A 21614-nucleotide genomic window follows, 5' to 3' on the forward strand; every position below is an offset into this window, starting at 1 on the left:
TTAATGTTAAGCATTCCCCAAAAGTGCAAAAAGGGGATATCTTTTACTTTTGTACAGTATCTACTTACCTGCTGATATAAAAGGGTTAAAAGGGTGAGTCATCTTGGGTGGCGCCCTTCATTCTTTTTCTTTCCATTTTGAAAGTTGTCAAGTTTGTTTCGTGTTGTTTGTACGTAGATGTCATGTGCGGCCTTTATGTGCTGTTTGTTATTGTGTATTTGTTTACATTTTTATCAAGGTGACTCAATTAACCCATTTAACATTCTAGGTTAGGGGAGCTGAGAGAGGGAGAGGACGGATGCGTTGAATTGCTGAAGCCCCACGCTACTTTATGTCTCACGGAAAAATAGATCCTCAGTATCACCGTGCGCCTGTACATGACTATGGGTTCGAGTCCGCTACGTCACACTGGTGCTGTGGCCCAGTTTCATCTGGTCGGCCCCAGCCGATCGCCGGGGTCAAGCGGGGAGTTTGTGGGTTCACGATGATAATCATTCCAAGCTATGAATAGCATTTTATTTTGTTGCTTTTTATGCGTAATAATTCATATTTTCACTTTTATGCATGGTTTAATTCAAGAGTTTTTACACAAAGTCTTTTCATTATTCATTCAAGTTTCTTCACATTCAGAGACATTTATATAAACATAATAGTGTTAACTGCTATGCACCCAATCATATTGTCACTTTGCATTTGAAAAAACAGCCATTCTTTTGGGCTGGCTTGGCATGGAGGGTGATGTGCAGTGTTTTGAGCAATGCGACGTCAGTGAAACACAGAGTCCGAAAGAAAATCTCCACTTTAGACCATAAAGACCACAAGCCCCATAGAAGTTGTTTGCATAGATTTTTGCTTTTGATTTTTGAGTGTGGATGCATTAGTGGTCACAGACCATTTTACTGTAATGATCCATGCCTTTCAACTTGTGATCAGAGTGCAAAGCAAGTCACTAGTCTGTTGCGTGACAGCTGAGTCCATGGGATTCCTGAGAGGATTCATCCAGATCAAGGTGCAAACTTTGAGAGTCGACTCATTCAGGAGCTGCTGCAGATTGCTGGTTTGAGGAAATTGAGGGCAACAGCCTATAATCCCATGGGAAATGACAACGTAGAGCCGTCCAATAGAACTTTGGGAAGTATGATCAGAGCTTTGATGCCCAGGGCCAGACAGAAGTGGCCTCAAAGTGGCCTTCAAAACATTGACCTTCCACAACAAGTACATAGCTTGTGAGTCAACAGGTAACCTTCCATTCTACCTGATGTCTAGAGCGTTATTTCTGTGAGCAGAAATCAACCTCTTGAACCTTGAGATAGTTAGTATTTTGCTGAGGGAGTGTCTATTTAGAGCAATGATATTTGCGGTGTATAGGGCACAACTTGGCAAGTCAGCAATGGAGGGTGTGGCCAGCTTTCTTTCTTCACTTTCCCTATAAGTTAGGAAACATACGTCGCACCTGTCGCACATTAATGGATAACCATAAGAGAAGCTCTTTGTAGTTGCTCTATGTAAATAGATACTACTAGCTACTATAATTATTATAGCCAATTCATCTTTTTGTGCCATAAATTAGCCTAAGAGGCTTCCGACATTAATTAGAGTGCGGCAAAGAAAACACAATCGTCACGGAAACACATGTAAACATATCAGGGGAATTCTACACCAAGCCCCGCCCCCCGGTCGATGCGGCAACCGGGGGCATCATTATGTGATGTCACGGCTCTCCCTTTATAAAGCTGAAGGAGCTTCCATGGGTTTACGTCAAAGACGGCACATACACACACACACACACACACACACCCACACACGTACGTACGTACATACATACATACGCACAGGGCAATATCAGTTTTCTTCAGTACGTCTTGTAAAGGGTGCCAATAGTCATTTGAGTGATGAATTAAATATATGGCCTGTCGTGCAAATATTTCCCAATATTCTCATCTTAACTGACAGATGCACGTGTCTAGAATTGTCAACCCCAGAGTGAAAAGAAAGACTAAGATAAATTAATGTTGTGTGGAGAGCAGGGAGGAACGTAAATGGGCTGCACAAAGGGAAATAATTACAATTCCCTATAGCTCCATGCTCATCACTCTTTACCATAGGCAGCATATGAAATTGATTATGGAACTAAAGGGCATTATATGCTGGCAGTCTTTAGTCAGGAAATTGCCTTCGTATTGTATGCATTTTAAGCAGCATGGTGATTAGAATGGATAAATAAAGGATGTGTTCCCCACAGTTCACAGCCTAATCAAGGGCAGATAGTTGAATTCAGGTAATACACGGATCCACCATTTGTTAATGTCATTCCTCAGCGAGACAATCTAAAGATTAAGTGTACCCTTAATGGGCCAGTTTGTGTTTATTCTTTAACAGTTACTATTTTAATATACACATAGTGTATTCTGATTAAGTAAAGAACGAGTACGAGTAAAAAATGTCATTTCATCTATTAACCAGTCAGCTTTTTAATTGTATTTTTTTTAAGTCCAGCGTTTTGTTTTGCTGTGAGGAAATTCATTGGCATACATGAAGAGTTGTGCAGTGATGAGTGGCAGGGATCTGCGCTCCTTCATCACACACTGCAGAGTGGGAGACGTGGGTAAGTCCAGGGTCATTACATCTTAAACACCGTGAGACATTTGCCCCGTCGCTCCCTCGAAACACGCTGGTTTTCAAAGTGATGCCGAGGCTTTGGGACCGTTGTCGGAGGCAACGTTTCTTGCGTTCATTCCCCTACGGATGAGCAACGGCTTCACACTGAACAAACTTGACCCCTGCTCGACGACTCCACGGGGCCCACCCCCCGAAATGTCAAGACGTACCAATCGAGTGAACCATGCGGCGTGATAGGATTGAGCACGTGCTGTCCGTTCATCCATGAATGTCTCCATTTCTCTTTTTTGGTCGGAGTTGGATTGAAGACCTTCGTACCAACGCGTCAAGATCAATGACATCTCGACAAGTATCCTAATTCTGCCGTGTCGCTTGCTTCCAATTTGTGAAGAGAAACTTGCGCTGAAGATGAAAGACGGTCTCGACGGCTCCACCTACAACACAGATGACTACGATCGACTTCGAGCCATCGCCGATGCCAAGCGTCAGGAATCCGGAATCATTGGACGGAAGGTAAATCTGTTCATAGTCCACAACTAGGTTTGTCATAAATTTCTAAAGGCATAAATGGAATCCAAACCTTTTTCACGGGGATCCAGCAACACACGCTGCAGGTTGAAAAGGGTGAATTTCTCACTGACAACATGGTGATATATTTGAAGATATATTGGTGATATGTTTACCAACAACTAACTCCTTGCTTTTGCAAAATGCTGGACCTGATATTGACAGCTGATATCACATGTGTGAAGTGATAAAACAACATGACTGATGCTGTCAACTGTAGCCCTTGCTCTCTCTCTCTCTCTCTCTCTCTCTCTCTCTGTCGCTATCTCTCTCACTCGCTCGCTCACTGAAACATGCACACGCATACACAAACAAAATGAGATCATGGGATAATAAAGCCTGTGTCTATATGATTAAGCCTTGTGATTTACGTAAAACACTAAAGGGAATATAAATATCACTGCCTATAAAGAATACTATCGCCAGTTTTATGAATATTCAATAGGTTGCCTCGGGTTCTTCCTGTTTGAAGTCCACAGTCTTCCCGCCTCTTTGCATCCAAGTAATAGCGAGAAGCCAGCCCTCGGGGTAATGGCGAGTAGGCTCTTAGACCTACGGTGTTTTAATTGGTAAATGATGGCAGAGGCTTTTTTAGTATCTCATTACAGTCGCCCGTGGCTTGTTCCAATCCAGCTCTCTGCATGGACCAGATAAGACAGGCTGGGTTCGCATTTGGGCCTCTGCGCTGAAAGGCAGACTTGCTCTGCATCTCCAAATGGTGATAGAGGGTAAATCAATGACCCTGAAGGGCCTCAGGCATGGGATCAGATTTGTTGTTTAGGCTGGCAGCATTTGTATTGTAAATACTGGAACCTTAAAATTAGGAAAGGTACTTCTTGCTAAGACACAGTACATACTCACAATTAGTGAGTATGTTCATGTGTTACATGATGCATACATCGGAATAAGCGGCTGACCTCATAGGCTTCCGTAAAAATGTGACATCAAGGATTGAATATTTAACAAAATACTATAGCTGTCAAAATAATAGTTTAACATGCGGCCCTCTCTCTCTTTTATTTTAGCCATATCTGGCTCCTTTGCACCTACACCAAGATACATGTTTACATGGTACATATTATTACGAAACCAATTTGGCATAGATTCGTATCAGACGGGAATCCAAATGGGGAAATGAGGCGTTTGAAATGCTGCATCATGCTGTGGGTGATTCTTCAACACATAATTGCTATTTAGGTGAGATTTGGAATGCACAATTATCTGAGCTGGTGACCTGTGAAAAAGAAATCACTGATAGGGGACAATGAGGTGCTTTAGTGAAGAGCTGTGAGAAATATACTCCCCCTCTCTTGTGATTTCATGCTAGAAAATAAAATAAATTAGAAGAGATTAAGACGTCCACCTCTTCCACTGTTCCTCCTATGAACACGTCTCATGCATATCATGCATGTTCCACTTGATTTTTTCAATTTTCCTGTTTATTTGGCTTCCATGTCTCGTAACTCTGTTAGTGTTTCACGTGAATAGCTTCCGTTAATGAGTCTCAATAAATCAATATTTCTGTGGCGGAGCCGTGCATACGGGCTGAAGCAAAAAACATCCAGTAAAATTCCCCATGAAAGTGCAGAAATGCAGGGAACAATTTACCCTTGACTATAAGATACGAACATGACCTATTTAATGCTGCAGGGTATACTGCCCCATCTCACGAGCCTGCTGCGACTTGTTTTCCATTCAATCCCCTATATGTTTCTGCGTCTTTTTCAATAGCGCAGGTACCCGTATTGAAATACTTTTAGTTTGGTTATCCTCCCGGAGACACAGGAGTTTGTGTGCAATGCCTGAAATCTTCAGAGAAATCAACAAAATATACGTACGCTGTCACACAGTGAGAATGCAAGCAGCAAAATCATATGGAATTGCGGCGCAAGAGAAAGGATTGATTAATTCAACTTTCCAGCGCGTTGAGTGGGTTTGACGCTCTGATCTGAATCATTTTCTTCCACGCGCAGGTTCAGAGGACTCTGCTGGCAGCCAAGGCGACCAAAGAGAACTCGGTGCTCCAGCAGCACAGAAATGTGTGGAGCAGCGAGCGTGTCAGGCTGGCACAAGCTGAGTAAGAGCCCCCTATTACTCCTCCCCCCCGTTCCCCCCCAATCTGCTTTACACCTCACAGCCACCCTACTTAAACCCACTCAGAGCGGGAGCGAAAATAATGCATTTCACAACAAACAAAAACAGATGGCAAAAAGATGGGAGGGAAACTTTTACAGAGGAGGAATCGCACGACGGGGAAGAAAATATGCCTGCGTAGAATTTGAAATGACAGATTTTAACGGGCGTTTTTTATTTACAACATGACAGCGAGATAGTGGGGGAAATGCTGGTGCAGTGATGGCCTTAAGACGAGTGAGTAGTGGTGGAAAAAGAAGGCCGTGGTTTTCCTTTAGAATGCGGTAGGTGACGGGAACCCGACGGTGTCCTGCGTGGAGAGAGGAGGGCAGCTCTCGCCGCGTCGTTCGGCCATTTGGCTTCCGATGACGGTGTCCGAGCCAAACAAGGTTAATGGGTGTACACAAACACGGACGTCGGTAATGAGCCCTGCCGTAAAGACGTGTCACCGTACACGTATCGGCAAATAAATGCCCTTACGACTCATTAGTTACGAGGGAAGAGGGTTTCTATGGTTTTTATTAACACCTTAAATTGATCTATAATTATGTCTGTCTCCCTGTCTGTTTGTCTGTATCCATCCATCCAACCATATATCCAAAATGCATCTTTAGAATTCTACACAGAGTGTACATTTATTTCCATGTGCTTGTCTCCATCCCCCTGCTACAGGGCGAAGGCGGAGAGTGACCTGCATGGTTTTCTGGGGCGCATCACTGCAGCCAGCTCAACAGACTCGGACATCTTCTCGCTTCTCGATCATGGTACAGAGTCTGTATTCACAGGGCGACTGGTACATCGTATGTCCAGCGCTGTAGTCCCTGAAGTGTTTTTGAGGTGTGTGTGTGTGTGTGTGTGTGCGTGTGCGTGCGTGCGCGCCAGGTGTGCGTGTGCACACAGAACAGGAAGCGTTTCGGCTGGCCACGGTGGAGCCCGTTCTGCAGCTGAGGGACGACCTGCGCTACAGGCTGAGTGGAGTTCTGCACCGGGGGGTCGTGCTGCCGCCATCGGACTGGCTGCAGATAGAGCAACAGGTGACCCGGTGAACTTGATACCATTACAAGTGCAGCATTTAACTCAACATTTATTTTCTCCTTTGGCGTGAGAATGCGATTACAGTTGCGTATTATGCGAGCGTCCTCCAAAGAGAAGTGGAGGGCGGTGGGGGAAAAAAGAGGCGGCAATGTAACGTAATAACAGCAACATCCTTATCTGAACGTTTTTTTTTTAGAGGGTAGTTTAATCGCCATCACATTTTCACAGGAACATACAGCTTGCACAATGTTACGTTCTTGGCTCTTTGTGAAGCCTTTGGCGTTCCCTTCAGCGCACATAAAGCTTTCTCTGATGAATCTCAGCTGTGCTCACTCTCCTCAGGTATCAAAATAATAGAGCCTACTCTGCAGATCCAACCGCAAAATAAATCACACTTTTATTCGCGCCACGCTTGCACAAAGGCCTCCGCTGGGCTGTATTTCGCTTCGTTCTCAATCTGTTGTTTGTTAGATATGCCCAGCGCCTAAGTCACCACTCTTCAGTTTATTCTGCCTTTGAATCCCAAAAGGGTTTTTTTTTTTTTCTGTTTTTTTTTTTTTTTTTTCACGCTGTGGAAATGAATGGTGGGCTTAAGGAGCAGAAGCAGGAGGGGCGTCTTAGATGGCAGACCACAGCGGAGGGATGAAACGCCTGCCAACCATTTTGTCTACTGTGCGACTTGCTCAGGCTTGCTTTTTCCCATGGCCGCCCTAACGCCTTCCATCCGCCAGCCCCTCCCCAGCCCCGACTCTTGTTTCATGCCAGTAATTCTGGCCTGTTCAGCCATTCTGGCCTCCCCACCTGAGTGCTTGGCCACAATAGTGTGCACCCCCCCGCATCCCCTCCCAAAACACACACACACACACACACACACACACACACACACACACACACACACACACACACACACACACACACACACACACACACACACACACACACACACACACACACACACACACTACGCCGTCCTTTTTTTTTCCCCCTCTCGTTTTTTTTTTTCTCTCTGACCCAGCTTGTGTTTTTCCCAACTCTTCATTATTTTTCCTCTATACTTTAAATGATACTTCATTTCTGGCTGAACTGTTGTTCGTCGTGGCTCAATTTTAATGAATTTGAGCCGTGTCATTTGCCAGCAACATTCAACGGCCTCAATCCAGGGTTTCAATCCCCCGCTCCGCGTCGCGGATTCAGAAGGGGAGATCATGAGAAATTGCTCCCACACTCTTCTTGTCTTGTCACTGGCTACTATGACACAGAAAGCTGTTCTTTTTTAGCCATGCTACCACACTATCAAAAGTCATCGAGTGATATTTGATGTCGAGACAAAGATTTGGAAGATTTGATTATTCTTTAATGAGTCATTCACTCGTCTCAACTCCACCAAGTTGACTTTCAAATGACTTTTGATGTGCATGTGTTAACTTTCCGCGCCCCTCATTACCCACCTGGTTTGTGAAACCAACGGACATGGTCTGTCATTCAAATACCATTTCAAGCACTGAATTCCCTTATCATTTTTGAGTCTGCGTAATTGGCCCAATGTTGGGATCTTGTAATGAGCACCCATAGAGAAACTGATCCTAGTGGGAGGCTGAGAACCAGTGTTTCAGTTTATAACAAGCTTTTCTTTTTTTTAATCCTGAAAATAGGAATGTTTACTGCCAATCGTGGATGAAATTGATTAGAAATCTCAAAATCTATGCAGCTGAGGGTTGCTGATATCTGAAGTAACGATCGGCTTTTGGTTATTGAAAGAGACAGAATTGCAAGTGGAAATTGGTTGTTGAGGCTGGATGGCAATTTTTTGTGTGTGTACCCTCTGGATCTCACTACTGTAGGTGGTTTGGGAAGGTGTGGCCATTCACCCATTTTCTCTCCCTGCTTATCCTGGTCAGGGTTGTTGAACTGGAGTCTATAACCCAGCGGAGACAAGGAGACACCCCGACTAGAGAAACGCACGCGAGCCTTTTTTTCAGGCTCACGCACCATTCAGGCCTATATTTGGAGTTTCCAATTAGCCCAATCTGCCCGTCCTTGGAGGGTGGTGGGAGGAACCCGGATCCCCACCAGAGGAAACCCACGCAAACACAGGGGAGAACGTGCAAACCAGGGCCACGCAAACAAACACCACCAGACACAATATTCCAGCCCGAATCTCTTGAGCCGCGAGGCAACGCGATGAAGGTTATATTTATTTAGCATTTCAGCGGAAGGGGGAAGGGGTGGCGGTGGTTGTGTCTCTCTCCGTGGATGTAGGGCGCTCTCCTTAGTGTAAGGAGAGAGAACGGGGGTGAACACCTTGGGACGAGGGTCAAGGCTTCTCCCCGGATGCCGTGTGCCCGACGACTCAGGGAGGGAGGCACGGAGGAAAAGAGGCTCAATCACTGGTCTACAGTGCAGAAGCTCCAAATTCACTAACACAGTCCACAATTTAAAAAAGCCAGATAAATGCAACATGGATTCATTCACCAGAATGAGGATAGACAGGAAGGAAGTATATTCCCTCCCACACTATCCCGAGTGGCTATCTCCAGTTCCCTGTTTTTATGTTTTTGGCGACCACTCTCCACATCTTAGTCCATAATTGATTATGTGGGTAAAATACATTATTAATTTTTTGTTGACTATTCGATCTTTTCTTTTCTCTATTCTATAGCATGTTCAATGTTTCAGGGAGTCCAAATAATCATATTGCCAGTTTATACCTGTTCTTTTGTTTTTCCTCTGTGTGGAATGAGGTCAACACGTGACCATGTGTGGCTGGAGGTTTTCCAGTTGTTTTTTTTCCCAGGCTCTTTCTGCAATTTTTATATTTTAACCCCTTAGGTGAACCTCGTGAAAGACCAACAGGAGGACATCAGTGAGAAACTCGAGGCAGAGGGCCTGGCCTTGGAGGAAGACATTGCGGCTCTAGGCTTGGAGGTAGGTTTGCCATAGCTGTTTTTTTTTTTTTTTTTTTGTTTTTTTTTATACATCTTTCAGTTTCAAGAGATAAGATAAGATGAGATAAGACTTTATTAATCCGCGGGGGGAGAGGGGAATTCAAGAATGATACTAATGTACCATACCGAGTCATTGCAGTATATTTTATCAGCAGTGACATCTTACCGCAATGGGTCCTAAGGGCATTCAAGGGCAGATAATTGTCTCACCGTGTGACTCAAACTTTACCACTTTGTCCTTTGCAGGATCATTTAATTTGTACCCCGGGCACTCTGGCAGAAACAGAAGCAGTTCCAGCTGAAGTGTTGGATTCAGACTGTCCGTATCCAGCGCTCAAAGACTCCCTTGTTCAAGCCTTTCACTCCCTGACAGAAAGGTACCAGAGCAAGCTGCAGAGTGTCACGGAGCGCCTTCAAGGGATGGACAGGTAATGCCCGAGGGCATCGTATTTCCACGCTGTAATCTGTTCGATGGTTATTGTTGGTAATGCATCAAAAACGAGAATATTTTTCTGATTTCCTCAGCTGGGGATGAAGACAATAACTGTTCTATTGTGCTCAATGATTAATGATTAAAGAGGTCCATCGTCACATACATATACATACTTTTATACATATATGCAGTGAAATGTAATAAACGCAATTCTGTCGCATTTAATGAGAAGGGCAAATCGAAAAAGAACAGTAGACCGATCGATAAAAGATGAGAAACTAAAATTGACTTTTATTTAACAAAAAATATTAAACTAAAAATTACTTCTTGAAATCAAGTAATCCGTTCGTGAACGATAAGTAACAAGTGCAGCTGCTTTAATTAACATTTCACTAAAATTGAATTTTGATCAAATCCAAAACAAAATAAATACGGCAAGTAGGTCTAAATAAATATTAAAGTTTGTGGTGTTTGTCGGGATGTCCCGTCGACATTTTTTAAACAATGGATATTTACTGTCTGCTTTGGGTCCAAACTATGGATGTATGTGTCCCAACGATGCATCATCTTACTGTTTCTCCTCAGAGTTCTAGACGCTGCGTGTGTGTGTGTGTGTGTGTGTGTGTGTGTGTGTTTACGAGCACAACCTGTCCATGAGGGAGGGGGCGGAGTTTAGTTCTATAACGACAAACGTGATGGGTCAGAGGGGAACGGTCAGCTTTAGATCGTCCAAACTGATTGGCTTTCCGTTGCAACTTGCCGAGCGTGGAAATGAACAGATCCCCGGAATTGTTTATCGAAATGATCCCCCCCCATACTGCACTAATTGAAATTGTGCTTGGATGGAATTATTTCACCGGACATTATGAGCAGAGAGATTTAAATAAGACGGACTTCGACAGATTTTCCCGGTCAAAAACCGGCAATTACCGAAACTCTTCTCTTCACTTCTGAGTAACTATGTTTAGATTTTGTCTTCTCATCTTGTTGCAGGTGTTGTGGCTGGTGTGAAGGGGATCATTTACGCTTCCAGCTGGCGGTGACTCAGTACGTTCATGGCACACCCAACCGCAGAGCCCTCTACATGGACATGCTGCAGAGGCTATTCCCACAGAAGAACAGGCGGGAACTGGTCAGTACTTTGACTCTGAGTCCGAGGCCGTGTGCAAAATGCATTGGCGGGAATTATTTTGTTTGGGTGTACAGACCTGCAAGTTGGAGAGGTGGCGCACTGTGGACATGCAGGACATCATACATACATACATCATACACACACAGGTTTGCAGTTTTCTCACAACCACAGGAAACCACCCTACACCAACCTTTAAAATACACATAACTTACAGATATAGTGTCAGCTGTCTGCATCATATATATATATATATATGTGTGTGTGTGTGTGTGTGTGTGTGTGTGTGTGTGTGTGTGTGTGTGTGTGTGTGTGTGTGTGTGTGGCACGGGTATACATAAACACACAAAGAGCTGTCACTATTATTACATAATTGCCCAATCGCAATTACTTGAGCTGATCAACGTGCGTTTCCCTCAGTCTATTTGAGGAATATGAACTGTCTTCCCAAATGTTTATATTCCAATGTTCAATGACAGTGAATAATGCACATTCAAAAGGTTACGGTATATTGTTATTACAGTATCAGATACTTATACTATGCTAGTGGCATAAAATGATGAAAAAAAAAAAATTTATCACAATTATTTGTATGAGAATTACAATATCAATTTCAACAATAGTGACAGCCCAACTAATGTACACACACACACACACACACACACACACACACCCTTTCCCCGCTAGTCAGTGTTTTCTAAAGCACCCAGACATACAGAGACACTCGCCAGGGAAATGATATGCTCGGCAGGCTGCAGGATGTGCCATGTCACCCCTCTCTGGACATCTCCCTTACGCCACTGTCTAGCATCACCATGACAACCGCCAGCAATCCACCCCCAAACCCCGCCATCACCAGCACCACCCCTCTCCTCTGTCTCCCTGCCCACACCCAGAGACCTGTCCTCGCATCGGTTCCAGCCGGGTGATACATTTAGCGCCGTGGCCGTCCGGACCCAGGGGGCTGTGTGAGCTGTGTGTGTGGTTTTTTTTGAACACTCTCCTTTTCACAGCCGCTCTTCACTTTCCCAATAGACCCGGAGTCAATGGAGTGCTGACTTCACCTAATTCGGCTATTAGTCATAATTAGGTTGGTTCACTTGCTGGGGATATTCAGTCTAAATTGCTTATGGAATTGCTAAAATGCCCATTGTGAGCAGAATAAGTGTTGCTCTAAAGTCGGTATACGGAAGGAATTACCTGCAGTGTCTTCTCATGGTCTTTAATTGGCGTGAGCAAATTTTGTTCATGATCTCAGATGAGGTTTGGCGCCAAGAGTGATTTTCTTCCGAAGAAGAACAATTTAAATTGTTGGGTTTTTTTGGAATGCAGTAGGCTCACAGGGTGATCCCAAAGTGAGCCAGTTATTGTTATGTCTATGAATATTCTATTTGCTCCATTAGATGCACAATGAATCTAGTCAGTTTTGTCTGTTTTTTGGCAGCGGCGTTTTGAGCAGATGTGCGCCTCCAATGCATCGTATCCAGCGTTTTTCTTCCTCATCGGTCGAACAGACATTTTGTTCCAGTGGAAATTTTACAGTTTAGCGCAGGGATTATGGAACTCAAATGATGAAGCCCGCCGACTCAATATGCCTTCGACATTGTTATTGTGTTAGCTCTGGCTGTTTTTCTTTTCAGCCACCCCCCCAATCCACGCTCCATCATTTGGAAAATAATTGAACAGTTTTTGCTTGTGTTGTCAATCTCGCTAATTTTTCCCACGCAAGAGAAAGAGAGGAAAAAAAAAAAGCCTCTCTTTCCTAGTTGAATCGCACGGGCAAACATATTCCAACGGTTGATGGGTTTGTCTGTGCAGCGACTTAAAGCTTTTGGGAATAAATCAACTCTTCTGTTCCTCCTCCCGGCTCGCCAGCCCGGTGGATTATAGTGAACATTGCCACACTTTTTTGTGGGTCCGGGGAACGTGGAGAAACCATGCGCGATGAATCCTTAAAAGGTCGCCCTTTTAATTATGCAGACTTGAGCATGAGCATGTCAAAGACATTATCCACGTCAGCAATTAAAGAGTGAAGCCTTCCAGGGCTTTTGACATTGTGTTTTTTTTTTTTTTTTTTATTATAATCACCGCTTTGATGAAAAAATGTTCATTTCAGAGTATGTTTCTCTGAACCTGCCAAGGAACATTGCAATGGAAGAACAAGCATTTCCCTTTTACAATATGGACTGGATGACTCACGTTTCTGATCTTATTTTCTCCTTCAAATGTTTTGCTTCTTGAAAGTCACACTTGATCATTTCTAACATGAGCACGTCACATCATTTATACCCAGTAACACTTCACACCGTTTTTTACATGATGTGGTTCTTGCTTCTACACTACAAAAGAGTTAATAATTCATCGACAGTTTTAACACATTGATTTTCTGCCTTTGTTTGGACGCATCAGCGTGACGCGGGCGGGCAGGTGATTATGTATCCGTCTCACTGGAAATGGGCGACGTCTGGCGTTGCCTGGAAGCTTTTCAAGGACGGTCCCCGGTGCTGAGGGATAGTTGGTCGGCTCTACATAGACTCCTTAACCCATCACGAGATGCTCTCGCGTATGTGTTCCTGCATTTTGCCACGCCTGGATATGCTCCTCCTGCTTGCGATCATCCAAAATTGATTGTCATAAATGTCCCTGATCTGCAAGTTGTTTCTTTGAACCTGAAAGAAACATCATGTAGAGCACCAGAATCATTGGCGGTAGGCTGCTGTTAAACCTATTGATGGATTAGGGACGGGAACCGGTGGCCTGGTAGACGGTAAACTGAGACAAGGGCTACTACTAACTGTCCCTAAGCTGAATACTGTCCTGAAAAACACCACTGTCTTGCCATTTCCAGACAGACAGGTATGATTTACCACCTGGGCACTGGGTTATGCTGACTCCAATCTATGAAAGAAGACCGTTGTTCAAAATGCTATTACTGTATCTTACTCTACTCGAGTCTATATGCATGGACTGCACTCAGTCTGAAAACTATATGAACCTGCAAAACATCTTGTAATTACAAATGTAAATTATTTGGTGCCTTCCTCTATTCTGCAAAAGTCTAGTTTGCCCCCTGCTGGAGGAGACACATTATTGTCTCGTCATTGTTCACATGATGAGCTCATCACCAGTGGATGAGCGAGGTCAACCAGTTTCCATGCAGGATTCGACAGAAACGCTACCGCACGCTCCCTGGGTGCCGGGGAATAATTAAATACGTTCATCGACTGGTTTATAATCATTTTCCTATGTGGAATGTGGGTTCAGCAAATTAATTGAGAGTGTCATTCTGCTGCCAAACACTCTATACACACTGCAGGGGGGGGTGGGCTTTCTCATGCATATATAATCTGTACTCATATGCATTCATACCTGTGTCCAAAGACACACGCACGCACTTTGTTGTGCATGCACGAATGCACAACAACCACTCGCAGACACCAATTTTTTGTCATCTATGCCTTAAAACCTCAAAGACAGGACGAAGAAAGGAGGGATGAAGGAGCAAATGAAAAGTTTGAGTGAGCTAAGAACAAGGGACGGATCCTCCTTTCTTTCTGAAGTTGTGCATTAATAAACTGGATTCGCTTCAACGCCTCTGGCACTTCTGTTTCCCTGGCAGGTCCGTCAGCTCACTCATTTTCAATAAAAGCAGTCAGCCGTCTAATGCCTTCCCACCGTCAGTTAGCCGCTATTAGGCCGTAGATGAATATCATTCCCTGTGTTCCAATGAGGCAGCCAAGTGATGCTGCCTCCGTGCAGCCGCTGACACAATGATGAATAGCTGCAGGCAGCCCTCACACACAATGAAACCCTTTCCCTGCAGGACTTCTCACAGCCAGGAGATCAGATCAATTTTACACAGCAAAACCAAAGCTAATGGGTCACACAGACCACTCTATGTAAACTTTTTTTTTTTTTATTCCATTAGATTCCCATTCCTCCTTGCATGTCATCAATTCCATGCATTTCATGCATGCAGATATGGTTTGCAATGGGGTAGAATAACACTAGCATGAAAAAAAATGCTTCTGTTATTTTCGCTTGTTATATAATAAGCACTTTTTTTTTTTTTTTTACTGTCATGACGATAATTCAAATCAGAATCTGTCTTTGGCCAAGTACATTTTCATTCAAAGAATTTGACTTGTATTGAATGGTTCATTGTTGTGCAATCAGATAGACGGACAAGTAACGCAAAAAAATGCTTTAACAATCTAAAATAAACTAAAAATACATACAAATATACGAACAAAACTAAAATCTATACAGAATATGCAGAATGTTCTCTATGCACATGATAAATGAAAAGGCTATGACAGGGCTAAGTGGCAGCATGGTTGCATGTCGGTATAAAGTAGTTGGAATATTTCTCTACAGAATGAATACATACTGTATATATACAAATGACGGGAAAAAAAAGATGAAGGAACACAGTGGGTGTGCGTCATCCCACATTTAGAGGATGATGTCTCCATCCGTCTTGTTTATCCCAGACGGAACACGAGCAGGCCTGGGACTGGCAGCGCCTGACTCAGGCCCAGCTGAGGACGCTGACCCAGGGCTGGCGGCGGGACCATGCAGAGCTGCTGGCCAGAGCCCTGGTCACCCTGCAGGAGGCCAAGCAGGCTCACCAGGAGGAGCTGGACCTCCACCAAGACCGCCAGCACCAGCACGACATTTGCACCCGCCTTCGAGATAAGGTGAGAGAGGAATGTGTTTATTATGAGATGCGGGGCTCATTCCTGTGGGTTATTCCACCCTGTAGTGCCCAGGAACAGGATTTATACTTTGATATTCTGTATAGTTTCACTCTTCACATTTCACTCTACCTTTCTCGTTTGTACGAGGCTTCATTCATCATTCACATCTACTGGAAGCTCCCTGGACTATAAAACATGGAACTGATCTCCTATGTTTAAGAATTTCTTCCAAATCTCTATATAGGTCTATAGGGCTTATGCCTGTTTTGAACAAACATATTTTGACATATACCGAATTATACAATGTAATACATTATTGTTAGGGGTCCGGCCCGTAGGCCTCCCCGGAAAATTCTGAATTGTGAATTTAAAATCTAAAACTCTTCTTTTTTTGAAACAGAAGAACGGCAGAAGCCGTTTCATCCAAATCGATCCACAAGCGGAGCAGAAATTAGTGAAAAAAAACAACCAAATTTCATCTATATCACAGACAAAATATGTCCAACCCAGCTCAAGCTGCCTGCAACACAACAATGACAGAAGCCTCAAACTGGCTTAAGGTATAGGTCAAACCGGTATGTCACAAGCATCTCGTGGTTAAAATTTCATCCGAATCGATCCGCATAGGGAGCAGATATGAGTGAACAACTTTGACCCCAAATATTCCGCTGGTCCTGCTTGACTGACACGCCCCTCTTCGTAAACAAAATGAACGAGATGAGATTTACAGTGAGACGCTTTGTGCACGTCATCACTGCTGACAGCAGCGTGCCGTGGGTTTAGCGGTCGCTGCGCACCAGGCACTTTCAGCCGGAAAAAAATGCGTAGGAGAAAAATAACAACAAAAATCCAAACAAAAACAAGAGGATTCCAGCCAGGTTCAAGCTAAATGCATTTAATAAAAACAAACAAGTATTGTACTCAATTGCACTTTTAGGCCATCAAATCTTCGAAAAGAACCATTCACGTTGTGAAATAGTTAATAGTATACAAAATTGATAGCATGGCAGTTGCATTAACTGCCATGAATATCTCACTAATCTGTTTTGACAATTATGTTGAGGCCAGCTCAGAGCTGCCAACAGCGTTTCTCAATCTGATCTGTTCTCTTTGCTTTTTAGGTTAGATCCAATGCGGGGAAAAAAAGTCATTTTCGCTTACATCACATTTTAACTTTATGTGCATTGGAGACTCATGTTCTTTTTAATGCGTCCAAATGCCTCCCCGGCCCCGGACGCGCTTTGACGGACTGAATATCTAATGCATCTCGAGTGCATTTTCATTTGGTTTTTTATCGCTTTAAAGCGATCGCAGTCCGACCGCAGCGGGTGCACGTCGAGGCCAGCGTCTTGTCAAGTCCTCGCAAGACCGCACCGGATTTTATTTTTCATCTCCGTGTGATAAGAACGTTGGCATTTGAGCGCTTGTCGTCATCGTTTTCCGAGTTTTCAGGTGCGCCCAGATACAGATGTATCCGGGCTAAGGTTTCAAAATCCAAGGTGTGTCATCACTTGCTTTTTGGGTTTCTTCCGCTCATTCATCGTCTGTCAACGCAGCACCTTATGCTCAATGCAAACTGTGAGAGTGTGTATATTGTATTGAGGCCCGTTTAGATCCGGGTCCGATCGTTTTGAACATCGCAGCAGAGCGGCAGGCGGGGGGAGCTGGGGGGGGGAAGACGAATACTTCCTCCTTCTGATCTGACGTGATATCCTTTCTTTCTCAAAAAAAAAAAAAAAAGCTGATTTATCTCAGGCCTTCTAAAAAAGATTGATTAAATCTATTTCATTTTCGCAATATATCTAATGGATTCTTTCGAGGATCCTCAGCGTTCTGCCCAGTGCTGTTTCTGTGAGTCGCCGTCGAGAGGAAATTTGATGATATGTTGCCACTCCCAGCACCTACACATTGCAAGCTGTGTATAGGTCCGCTTTTGCTTACCTTCTCACCTCCCTTTTTGGCTTTTTGTAATTTGTACAGATGATTGATTCCTCGTTGTTGGGTGTCGGTTTGTTTTGCTGTATTTTTTGAAGGATGTGTACAGAGTTAGATCATCACGTCAGGCACGTGATAACCCTCTAAATCAGTGACATCCGTCCCGCTTTGACCCGGCCCTTTTTGAAAGATCTCCAAAAATGTTTGCCGGTCTACACCTGCGCTCGCAGCGCCCTCATGGACCACTGGGGGGGATGCGGCCCACGCGTTGGAAATTTGCTGCTCCAAATCTGGTCTCCGCCGGTGTGTTCTGGTGGGCGGGGATGAGGGTGCACTTGTGAAAGTGACTGAGCGTCTACGACCTATCAGGGTCTAACAGTAGGAACGCCCCGCGCGGCTTTCACTCCATTTGACTATTCTGAGGGATGATGAACACCGGGGAAGTGTAGATGATTTCGCCGACGGAATAAACTATCGTGCTCTCAGGGCAAGGGCAAGCCTCCACCAAATCCTGGCGTCACCTTAAATCGCTGGATCCGTTCACGTGAAACACAGGGTGGTTTTACCGACCGTACAGCTGTTGTTAGGTGCAGTGGAAACTGTAGATGCTTCTGATTTCTTCTGTAAGACGGATCTTAATTATCGTCTATTATAATCCCCTCGCATTGTTCCTGGGTTTTGGCTGTTATTGTTTCCCTCTTCTTTCCCTGTCTTGTTTTCTTTCTTCCTCCCACGGACGTCTCTCCTTTGATTGGCTATTGTATCGTCCCACTTCGTAAAATAAAAAGCTTTGAGAGAGAGAGAGAGAGGGAGAGAGAGAGGGGGAGAGGGAGAGAGAGAGGGGGAGAGGGAGAGAGAGAGAGAGAGAAGAATCGACAGATCGCCTTTTTTTTTTTAATTTTATTATTATTTTTTTTTTACATCCCATCATGTAGTGTAAACAGCAGTGTCCGGGACTCTATCCCTTGCTGATCTCTGCCCCAGTAAACCCAGTAGATCCCTGCCCCGAGCTGATCTCTGCCCCAGCAGTAATCACAGTGTTTTGGTGGAAGCGTCACCTCTGCGAACCCCGTGGACACGGTGACTCAGTGTGTCCTGGTGTGGCTGTGGGTTGGTAGCTCCATCTAGAGCCATTAGAGCCGCAGCCACTCCGACGAACACCGTTGCGTGGGCCTCACAGCGCGGCGCATGCTAACGCTGTGAGGGGATAATTGCTCATTTTCGCATAATTCATTTTTCTCGCACAAAGCACATGCCACTGCAAAAAAAAAAAATAAAAATAAAAATTAATCCTGCCGCTGCATTGTTTTTCTGGACTTTTTTTATGAGTCATAAAAGCCACAAATATTGGGTTTTGGCTTTCAGAAGCACGAAAGGCTGCTCTACTTCACATTCACAACAATTTATGATACAGAGCGTTGGTGAAAGCGACCAAAATATTAGTTCTTTGTTAAGTGTATTTTTCCAAGTATAGATACTTGTACATTTAAAAGCAAATGTCTACTTTTTATTTACTTTCATTTCTATCACAGTTGCATTGCTTCATTTTTAAAAATAAAATAAAATTTATGTTTACATTTGTATGTATTTTCACTATCACTATGACCCCACCTTTATTATTTTATTGTAATTTTGAATCAGGATCTGCATGAGCATCACCTCCAGAAAATAATGATCCAGTTGCAATTTATGACTATATTCTGTATATCAGGGAAATGGATATGACAAGTACTTTCACTTATAAGACTTATAATACATGTAACATACTTTTGCTTAAGTAGAAACGTCAATGTGATACTAGCACTATTCCATGCCGGTATATTTGTATTGTTACTTAAATAAAAGCTCTGACGACGGATACAGAGTCAAGGGGTTTGCTTGGGTTGCGCCAAAATGCATCTGAGGTCATAGACTTCCTGGTTATTGTATCTGTACGCATCATGAAATCAAATCAAGTTAAATGATTGTAAACTGATAATACCACTATACCAACAAACGGCTGTGAGGAGTCAGGCGTCCACGGAGAACGCCTGTCTGTCTTTCCGTACCCTTTTCTGACACGCCAGTCTTTTCATCCTTGCTTGAGAGGGGGAGGAGGAGGAGGAGGAGACCAATTAGTTGTAGACATGCGATGCAGCAGACTGCAACACAAAAAGCGTTTCATTCCTTCTCCGCTGCTCGGAGACGTCTTTTCATCCGTACCTAAACGGGATATACGCGCAGCATAATTTCCACAAACCCGATGTGGCGCGTGGGGTTCGCGCCGAGGATGCATTTCAGATTCTCCGTCTGACCTCTGGTGACCAAGGTTTACGTCCGGTGCAGCATGTGTTTCTGCATTTGAAGGAAAAATTGGTAAACAAGTGTAAAGTGAAAAGAAGCCCAAAAACACATTGTACACACACACACTCACACACACACACACACACACACACATATAAACATATATATATATATACACACACACACACACACACACACACCTTGTCATTCAAGGTTTCCAGCGCCAAACACCCCTCTATCTTATCTTGCGTGATTGTTGGGACAATTATGGTCGCTAGTTATTCAGAGTTTGAAAAAAAAACAAAAAAAACTGGGTGCTCAGTGTAATTTTTATATTTTTTCTCAGATAAGAAGGTTTCAGTTTGTGAAAAGCTACTGTTGTGCGTGCTGAGTAAATATGTATTGATTGGGATAAATGTGCAAACTGTCTTGGCCTGATTGTTTGTTTATGTTTTTCTATTAGTTGTCTTCCATGGACAGAGGCCCCTTCTGTTGAGTAAAGGAGGTCATTTGTTTGTTTGAGTCACACAACAGACAAGTTATCATGCCAAGAATATAGTCTATTAGTGAAATGAATTGTCTTAAAACTGTTCTGGTCTTGCAGCGTATACTTACAACATTTGATTCCATTTGATTGATCTCTTTCCTCTCTCAGCATTATAAACTGGCAATATTTAGATTAAAAGCAAAATCTGCATTTCACTTTACTGGGTCAATAAATCTTGTTTAATACAAATAAGAAAAACATAACATCAGGGGCAAATAGATCGATGCAGCTTAACAAGTTTTCACATGGGCTCAGTCAAGCCTTTAAAATCCACTGGTGCATTGGCCTCTCATGTCGTCTTCTCATAACTGATTTAATTCATTCGATGATAATTTCCCGATTTATCCCTTTTTTTGCGTGTGTTTTTCCTGAGACTGTAGTCTACTTAAGTTCACTTAGGTATTGATGTCAAATAATGTGAAAATAAATTCATAATTCGCCATGTTCTAAACTTGTCGTCAGTATGGTACATCATTATGTCTTGCATCAGACCATGCAAAAAAGCCAGACCAGAAGAAAGGCAAATAACCATGTATATACAGTAAGTCTTGGTATTTGGTGTTGAGTACAAGTTCTACTCTTTCCACCTTGGGTGTTTCCTGTTATCTCCGGGTTTCCATCTCTAAAATAACAGCTCCCCCCTGCTCAGTCAAACACCTGAGATAGAGACAAAACGATCCATGAAGATGAAACACAACTTCCATGTCATTCTGTAATCATCCAGATATTGCAGCTGCTGGTGGCTATATCATATAACTTTAATACTATAACATTTATACCAACATTCATACAGAATTTTCACGGTGAATTCGGTAGAATCCACCTGCTTGGTAACGCTGCAAGAAACGCTATATTTCTGAATATACCATTTCAGTATACTTTCATACATGCTTAATCCCATACACTTCTTAGTTTTAAGCAATACTTACTATACTTTATATTCACTGTTGGTAATATTTCCCAGCGTCACGGTTATAATTTAACCTGAAGTTGACAAACGGTGACTTATTCACAAAGTTTACGAAATCCTCACACCTTTCTTTTTCTTAGTTACTCTTTATCTTGTGCGTGTGTGCTTTTCAACAGCCTCGGCGTCTTCCTTGTGTCACGTCCGATATTATCCACGCAAACCAACGGCAATGTTCACCAAATGCGCCGAATATTCAGCAACTGATTACGCTGAATTGCGATTCATTGCCGCAACATTGCAGGGAATGTTTTACAGGTATCGTACAGAGATTTGCAGTAAATGCGACCCCGAGGATGACAAAGCACAAGATGTCAGGAT

General features: G+C 43.5%; 1 protein-coding gene across 1 annotated transcript in view; it reads left to right on the forward strand.

Moving 5' to 3' along the window:
* Positions 1-2550: 2550 nt before the first annotated feature.
* Positions 2551-21614, forward strand: part of LOC307243898 (coiled-coil domain-containing protein 148-like) — a gene marked incomplete at both ends in the record, with an annotated part of 25810 nt that continues 6746 nt past the window's right edge. Inside the window, 10 exons of the mRNA XM_080018868.1 lie at positions 2551-2605; positions 3011-3132; positions 5160-5263; positions 5992-6083; positions 6220-6353; positions 9184-9279; positions 9546-9727; positions 10726-10864; positions 11670-11786; positions 15355-15561. Of these exons, the coding sequence (XP_079874994.1) occupies positions 2551-2605; positions 3011-3132; positions 5160-5263; positions 5992-6083; positions 6220-6353; positions 9184-9279; positions 9546-9727; positions 10726-10864; positions 11670-11786; positions 15355-15561 (1248 nt within the window). The remainder of the gene's footprint in view (positions 2606-3010; positions 3133-5159; positions 5264-5991; positions 6084-6219; positions 6354-9183; positions 9280-9545; positions 9728-10725; positions 10865-11669; positions 11787-15354; positions 15562-21614) is intronic.

The sequence above is a fragment of the Zeus faber genome (assembly GCF_960531495.2).
Source record: "Zeus faber genome assembly, chromosome: 18".
In the NCBI taxonomy this organism is placed as follows: domain Eukaryota; kingdom Metazoa; phylum Chordata; class Actinopteri; order Zeiformes; family Zeidae; genus Zeus; species Zeus faber.